The sequence below is a fragment of the Coregonus clupeaformis genome, chromosome 12 (genome assembly GCF_020615455.1).
Source record: "Coregonus clupeaformis isolate EN_2021a chromosome 12, ASM2061545v1, whole genome shotgun sequence".
NCBI classification, from domain to species: Eukaryota; Metazoa; Chordata; class Actinopteri; order Salmoniformes; family Salmonidae; genus Coregonus; species Coregonus clupeaformis.
This window is the reverse complement of record NC_059203.1, coordinates 42,158,363-42,167,194: the sequence shown is the minus strand read 5'-3', so window position 1 is coordinate 42,167,194 and position 8,832 is coordinate 42,158,363. Positions and strand designations below refer to the sequence as shown.

At 39.2% G+C, this 8,832-nt stretch overlaps 1 protein-coding gene across 1 annotated transcript; it reads left to right on the top strand.

Moving 5' to 3' along the window:
• The first annotated feature begins 975 nt into the window (after positions 1-975).
• LOC121578232 (opioid growth factor receptor) lies at positions 976-8,755 on the top strand. Its single transcript, XM_041892439.2, has 8 exons — positions 976-1,515; positions 4,775-4,840; positions 4,985-5,023; positions 5,164-5,218; positions 5,302-5,380; positions 5,484-5,550; positions 5,993-6,141; positions 6,292-8,755. Exons 1-8 carry the CDS (start codon positions 1,186-1,188, stop codon positions 8,072-8,074), a joined length of 2,568 nt encoding a protein of 855 aa, XP_041748373.2. The 5' UTR covers positions 976-1,185; the 3' UTR covers positions 8,075-8,755.
• The last annotated feature ends 77 nt before the right edge of the window (positions 8,756-8,832 follow it).

Sequence of the window (8,832 nt, the reverse complement as noted above, 5' to 3'; positions counted from 1 at the left end):
TAAGGCTGACTGTCCAAGTGGTTATTTTGTCTATTCTCATAGGCACTGAAGCTTGTCGTGATCGGTGGCATGTTATAGAGCAGGGGTACTTAACTCTTAACCTACGAGGTCCGGAGCCTGCTGGTTTTCTGTTCTACCTGATAATTGATTGCACACACCTGGTGTCTCAGGTCTAAATCAGTCCCTCATTACAGCGGAACAATGAAAAAATGCAGTGGAACTGGCTTCGAGGTCCAGAGTTGAGTTTGAGGGTTATAGAGCCTATCCACAATTATGTAGGCTACAGGTTAGTCGTTAAGGTTGTAAAAGTGACTGTCTCACTGACCTAGACCAATTTGGACTCAGGACTGGTCACATGACCCACTACAGTGGACTGTCAATCATCAAATCATTGGAATGATACTTTAATTTTATAAATAAATAACATTTATCTTTTTATTCGATTACATATGCAGATCAAAAACATGAAGAAAGACCCATTTATTGTTTTCTGTGTTGTCAAGATACCATGATTATTCATTGACCAAAACATATAGTGCACCGGTCGAACCAGAACCGTTAATTAAATCACAACATTTGAATAATCAAATAATTATTCAGTTTCTCGTTATTTAATATTTCCTTTAGACAATAAAAACAAAACCGTATATGTGTTTAATTTCAGATTCAAATAAAATAAAGGAGGAATGACCTTTTCTACTCGTTTTTTATCTTGTCATCTGAATGGAAATATGAATTGGACAAAAATTAGACGGACCCATTAGCTCAAATCTACGTTATGCCTTTAGATTTCGAGAAAATTAACAACTAAGGAATCATTTTTCGATTCTCATTGACTTCTCATTCAAACCCCGGCCTGGTCTGCTTGGTCTGTTTCGCAAGCGTTCCCGGAAGTCTCGCGATGTTGCGCCTCTGGGTTTACAAACTGTGTTACGATGGGTATAGAAACTAGTGAAAAAGGAAGAAACGAAAGTGAAAATATTATTCGAATCCGAATGCAAGATAGTGGTGGCTCTCGTCATTTAGTTCATCATAAAACGAATCTTTGTTACCTTGAAACATTTTGTATAGGCCTACATCATTATATTGTGTGCCGCTCCGCAATTAGTGGGCTTCTAATGATAATAGGAACAGGGCTGCGAGCAGCACTAAAATTGTCTACTAAATTGAGACGACACGTCTAGGATGTTTCCAGGGATTGAACGCTTTAGGCACAAATGCACTTTATTACTGGTTCCAGTTCTCGCCTACATGGGCCTACGCTGGAAGTTGTTCATACCAAATTGTTGGGTTTGGCTGAAACGCCTCTGGAGATTAATCATGCCAAGTGATCCTAGTCCAGATTCCCTTCCCAGAGGTGAAGTGGAGAGTCCAGAATCTATTTTAAGTGTTAAAGTGGAGGTTCCGGTTCTCAGGTCATTTGATGTTGAAGACACCGATGAGTACTACTGCATGTACGACTCGACATGGGAGGATCATCCAAACGAAGAAACAAGCGAAAGAAGGACCCAACATGTACGTATGCACTGTGCAGGCCCTTGGGCCCTGATAATGTTTTTTGTGAGGTCTCTCAGCAGATGAGTTTCATAATACTGTAGCCCAGGGGTTCTTCAATTCCGGTCCTGAAGGGCCGAAACACCTCTGTTTTTCATCCTCTCCTTCTAAATCAGGGGCTAATTCAGACCTGGGACACCAGGTGAGTGCAATTAACTACCAGGTAGAAATAAAAAAACAGAAGTGTTTCGGCCCGCCATGACCGGAATTGAAGAACCCTGCTGTAGCCTATCATCAAAAGTCTCTTATCGGCACCATAAAATACAACTGGCATATTTAATTTAAATTCAAAACAAAATTCCCCAATGTAAAATAATGTTAACAGAATGTTGATAACTCAATCTTTCAGAATGTTCAGATAAAAATCTATTATATAAAATGCTTCAATGGCTCATACATGTGCTCGCTCATACAGCGTATTCAGAAAGTATTCACACCCCTTGTCTTTTTCCACATTTTGTTGTGTTACAGCCTGAAGTTAAAATAGATTAAATGTAGATTTTGTGTCACTGGGCTACACACAATACCACATAATGTCAAAGTGGAATTATGTTTTTAGACAGTTTTACAAATTAATGAAAAATGAAAAGCTGAAATGTCTTGTCATTAAGTATTCAATCCCTTTGTTATACCAAGCCTAAATAAGTTCAGGAGTAAACATTTGCTTAAAAAGTTACAAATTGCATGGTGTTTAACATGATTTTTGAATGACTAGTTCATCTCTGTATCCCACACATACAATTACCTGTAAAGTCCCTCAGTCGAGCAGTGAATTTCAAACACAGATTGGACCAAAACAACCAGGGAGGTTTTCCAATGCCTTGCAAAGAGGGGCACATATTGGTAGATGGGTAAAAAAAATGAAATAATAACAGATATTGAAAATCCCTTTGAGCATGGTGAAGTTATTAATTACACTTTGGATGGTGTATCAATACACCCAGCCACTACAAAGATACGGGCATCCTTCCTAACTCAGTTTCTGGAGAGGAAGGAAACTGCTCAGGGATTTCACACTGAGGCCAATGGTGAATTTAAAACAGTTACAGAGTTTAATGGGTGTGAAAGAAGAAAATTGAGGATGGATCAACATTGCAGTTACTCCACAAAACTAACCTAAATGACACATAGTGAAAAGAAGGAAACCTGTACAGAATAAAAATATTCCAAAATATGCATCCTGTTTGCATGAAAGTAAAGCTGGGGAAAAAAATGTGGCAAAGAAATTAACTAAGTTTTGAAAACAAAGCTTTATGTTTGGGGCAAATCCAACACATCACTGAGTACCACTCTTCATATTTTCAAGCATGGTGGTGGCTGCATCATGTTATGGGTATGCTTGTCATCGGCAAGGACTAGGGAGTTTTTATTTTGGATGAAAAGAAACGGAATAGAGCTAAGCACAGGCAAAATCCTAGAGGAAAACCTGGTTCACTCTGCTTTCCAACAGACATTGGGAGACAAATTAATATTTCAGCAGGACAATAACCTAAAACACAAGGCCAACTATACACTGGAGTTGCTTACCAAGACGACATTGAATGTTCCTGAGTGACCTAGTTACAGTTTTGACTTATATCGTCTTGAAAATCTTTAAAGAACAATGTCCAAATATTGATCAATCCAGGTGTGCAAAGCTCTTGGAGACTTACCCAGAAAGACACAGCTGTAATTGCTGCCAAAGGAGATTCTAACATGTATTGACTCAGGGGTGTGAATACTTATGTAAATGAGATACAGTGCCTTGCAAAATTATTAATCCCCCTTGGCGTTTTTCCTATTTTGTTGCATTACAACCTGTAATTTAAATTGATTTTTATTTGGATTTCATGTTATGGTCATACACAAAATAGTCCAAATTGGTGAAGTGAAATTCAAAAAATTACTTGTTTCAAAAAAATAAATAACGGAAAAGTGGTGCGTGCATATGTATTCACCCCCTTTGCTATGAAGCCCCTAAATAAGATCTGGTGCAACCAATCAGAAGTCACATAATTAGTTAAATAAAGTCCACCTGTGTGCAATCTGTGTCACATGATCTGTCACATGATCTCAGTGTATATATACACCTGTTCTGAAAGGCCCCAGAGTCTGCAACACCACTAAGCAAGGGGCACCACCAAGCAAGCGGCACCATGAAGACCAAGGAGCTCTCCAACAGGTCAGGGACAAAGTTGTGGAGAAGTACAGATCAGGGTTGGGTTATAAAAAAATATCCAAAACTTTGAACGTCCCATGGAGCACCATTAAATCCCAGTGGCTAGATGTGCCAAGCTTATAGAGACATACCCCAAGAGACTTGCAGCTGTAATTGCTGGCTGTGGCTCTGTCTTATTTCTTGTTTCACAATAAAAAAATAGTTTGGATCTTCAAAGTGGTATGCATGTTGTGTAAATCAAATGATACAAACCCCCCAAAAATCCATTTTAATTTGAGGTTGTAAGGCAACAAAATAGGAAAAATGCCAAGGGGGGTGAATAGTTTCACAAGCCACTGTATGTCTGTATTTCATTTTCAATAAATTAGCAAACATTTGTAAAAACATGTTTTTACTTTGTCATTATGGGGTATTGTGTGTAGATAGGTGGAAAAAAATAAATGTAAACCATTTTGAATTCACGCTGTAACACAACAGAATGTGGAATTAGTCAAGGGGTATGAATACTTTCTGAAGGCACTGTATATGCCCACATCTGCAGAGAATTTTCAGACCTATGAATTACTACTGTCCTTTGTACCACATGCTCACTGTTGTATTTCCTCAGGAGCGGGTACACCAGTTGGTCACAACATGTAAATGCTATGTTCTTATACTTTATGTACTGATACATTGAGAGACAGGGTTTTGGGACAACCTTTCTAAATATTTATTTAACCATTATTGCAGTTGTACAACATTGGGTCTCATATTGATGAGTAGTGTAAAGCTATTGCTCACCATTCAAAGCTTTAGTCAGGGGTTTAAGAATACTGATGTTTTTATTATGTCTGTGTATGTTATCTAATAACTTCCAGATACATAAAATGGATATGACTAAAAAAGTCTGCTAGGCCCGTCAGTAGCCAAGATGAATACTAGCCGGCCTATTCAGCTAGTAAAAGTTTCCCTCCAAGTTTGTTTTACTTTACATAGCTCAGACATGGGCCTATCAGTATTGTTCAGGTCAGGTGTTTCCAGTATCTGCCATTTTGTGAACTCATGGAGTGAATGTGTTTTCAGTCAAAGAAGTTTAAGAGATTCAGAAGTGCAGCAAGGGATATGCAAAAGTACAGGCGTGATTATCCAGTAAGTCATTATTCTCTCCACACAATATTACACACTTTATGCTATAAAATATATCCACCTCAATCATAGTATGTTACTGCTGCTGACAATCAATCAGTCAATAGCTTGTACATAGTCTTTAGCACTATGTTCTTGTTTCCACAGGAGCAAAGATCAAACTTGTACTTTGGCGGGCAACAACAAGTAAGCAAGTCCTCATCCCTTTATGTAATACATGGAGAAACATGATGATTTTACTGGCCAATTCCTCTGTAATTATTGTACTGTTTTGATACAGCTCTCTCAAATATCCCCATTTCTGAATCTGCATTGCTTTCCCCCAGGATGATATGCCTAATTTACAGTTCTACCGTGGACACATACCCTCCTCCCCTGATGGTAATCTATTTACTGTTTCTTTCAGCGCAGTTTTGATTTGACAAGACTTGGACATTTTTAACTGTAACCTTTGCTCTGATTAGGTGTCTTCATTGAGGACTTTCACAATAAATGGCACAGGAAATATTCAAAACTGGAAGAAGTTCACTCATACATCCAATGGTCAGTTTCCTTTACATTTATACGTTTATTTTAATTTTTTATAATTAGGTGTTATAATACAATTGTTTAAAATGTTTGTTTAATACACAAACATTTTATTTAGGTTGTTCCCTCTTCAAGAACCAGGAATGAATTATCAAGCCAAGGAACTCACCAAGAAGGAAATTAAGGTACATCTAGTAGTTTCTTTGAGCAAGGAAAGTGTTCTCTGCATACTGCATTTGCATATTTACATTTACATTTTAGTCATTTAGCAGACGCTCTTATCGAGAGCGACTTACAGTTAGTGAATACATATTTTTTTATACTGGCCCCCCGTGGGAATCGAACCCACAACCCTGGCGTTGCAAACGCCATGCTCTATCAACTGAGCTACATCCCTGCCGGCCATTCCCTCCCCTACCCTGGACGACGCTGGGCCAATTGTGCGCCGCCCATGAGTCTCCCGGTCGCGGCCGGCTGCGACAGAGCCTGGATTCGAACCAGGATCTCTAGTGGCACAGTTAGCACTGCGATGCAGTGCCTTAGACCACTGCGCCACATACAGTATCTGGAAATGAATGAAAATATGTGTTCATAATTGTTCTGAATGACAATCTGCTTCCTCCTCAGGCTTTCCGTGAAGATGGCACAGCAAAGCAGAGGCTGGTCACGTCCTACAAGCTCATGCTGGACTTCTACGGCATAGAGCTGTCAAATGACATAACAGGGGAAGTGAAACGTGCAAACAACTGGCGTGAGAGATTTGACAACCTGGAAAGGTTAGCAATTTCTTCATTTGGTCATTTACCAGTTATTATTTTATAGTGATTGCAATACATAATAGCTAAGATTTCAGTTTTCAAATTAAACTTCTGAGAATAACAGTGCTTTTGAGGTTAACAGTACCCTTGTGTTTTTGGTCCTGGCAGAAACACACACAACAACCTGCGCATCACCCGCATCCTGAAGTGCCTGGGCACTCTGGGGTTCCCCCACTACCAGGCCCCACTGGTCCGCTTCTTCCTAGAGCAGACTCTTGTCAAAGGCAAGCTGTACAATGTGAAGGAAAGTGCGCTCAACTACTTCATATTCGCTGTCATTGATAAGCAAAAGCGCAGGAATTTAGTTAAGTATGCCTACGCGCACTATGAGCCGAAACATGAGTTTGTGTGGTGCCCCAAGACGATCCAGAGTATATTTAGTGAAGAGACATTCCCAGATGATAAAAACCCAATTGATCTGAAACTGGTTGCCATTGATGACAACACTGCCAGTTATCAGTCTGTCTCTCACGACGTTAACAAGGATAAGCCAATGGATTGGAGTGGAATGGCAGGAGAGGTTAGTGACTTAATGCGATTGGGGTTGCCAAACGATGCACGTTTGACTCATGATAACGTGTGTGATCTGTCGACCAGTTGCACTCAGAGAAACAAAGGGACCAGTCAGGGCTCAAAGACTACTGGTGGAAGGAATCAAAACACCAATGCTGATTCATCCCATGAGGATCTACCAGTGAGGCAAAACGATACTGCTCAATCCAGTTATGGAGCTTCTGAAAGTGGTAGCTCTATAACTACGCCCTACCCTAGTCAGCACCCCACCACTGATTCTCCGAAGCGATCAGATTGTCGACCTAGCAGTGAAGATTCAGAGAGAATTACTGATGATCAGAGAAAGAGAGCTGCAGATAAGCCAACAGAGCATAAACTTCACAAACGTAGCAGAGTTTCAGAGGGAAAGACTAATACTGATCATGATGTAACAAAAAACAAGGTTGCTGCGGATAAGCGAGCAGAGAGTGAACCAAGCAGTATTGTTTTGGAAGGAAAGACTAATGCCAATGATCATAAGAGTGTGGTAGCTACAGATAAGAAAGCAGAGAGTGAACCAAGCAGTATTGTTTTGGAAGGAAAGACTAATGCCAATGATCATAAGAGTGTGGTAGCTACAGATAAGAAAGCAGAGAGTGAACCAAGCAGTATTGTTTTGGAAGGAAAGACTAATGCCAATGATCAGAGTGTGGTAGCTACAGATAAGAAAGCAGAGAGTGAACCAAGCAGTATTGTTTTGGAAGGAAAGACTAATGCCAATGATCATAAGAGTGTGGTAGCTACAGATAAGAAAGCAGAGAGTGAACCAAGCAGTATTGTTTTGGAAGGAAAGACTAATGCCAATGATCATAAGAGTGTGGTAGCTACAGATAAGAAAGCAGAGAGTGAACCAAGCAGTATTGTTTTGGAAGGAAAGACTAATGCCAATGATCATAAGAGTGTGGTAGCTACAGATAAGAAAGCAGAGAGTGAACCAAGCAGTATTGTTTTGGAAGGAAAGACTAATGCCAATGATCATAAGAGTGTGGTAGCTACAGATAAGAAAGCAGAGAGTGAACCAAGCAGTATTGTTTTGGAAGGAAAGACTAATGCCAATGATCATAAGAGTGTGGTAGCTACAGATAAGAAAGCAGAGAGTGAACCAAGCAGTATTGTTTTGGAAGGAAAGACTAATGCCAATGATCATAAGAGTGTGGTAGCTACAGATAAGAAAGCAGAGAGTGGCAGTGGCGCTATGGTGGGAAAGACTAACACTGCTGCTGGCAAAAATAATGGAGCTGCAGAGAGTGAACCAATCAATGATGTTTCAGAGGGAATGACTAACGCCAATGGTCATGAGAGTACAGATGCGCAACCAGAGAGGGACAGTGGAGTTTGAGGGAAACACTGACAGCAAATATGATGGTGATGGGGAGAATAAGGGAGCTGCAGGTAACCATTTAGAAAACGAACCATGCACTAAAGTTTCAGAGGGCAATATTAGCACATTCAGTGATAGTTCATCGAATAAGAAACCTACTGAAGAGGTACTGCCGAGCCCAGCAAAGGAAAATTAAGATACCACATTGAGTGTTTGAAGCAATAGTGAAGATTGATTAGAGTATTCAGCCATGTCCTGCACTAATAAAGGAACATTTTATGTATGCCATGTATTCTTATAATTTCCATTCATATGAACACATTTTAAAGTTAATCAATTTATTACATCTGATTTCTAATCACATGTATAATATATCAGTGGGTTGTTATCCACATTTTTCAAAACAATACAAATGTTATACTATTAATTACTGTTTTCAAACCCACAATGATTTTAATATTAGTGATTTATTTTGTAATAGCATATTTTTGGTTTTGGGAATTTGTTATTTTGATTTTTGGGTAAATGTTCAGCTTTGAATGATTATGCTTGCCTCAAAAGGTATTTCAAAATACTTTCTACTGCTTAAAATAGTTAAAATGCCTTTAGTGCCTAACCATATGTACCACCAGGGGTGCCTAATGATTTGCATTAATATGACAACAAAATGTGATTTTAATAAAGAATAGATAAACAGAGTCTATGTGGTGTTTGTTACAGTCTCTGAACATTATATTTTATTAGTCTGAGATGTAATGGAAAGACAGAATCCATTA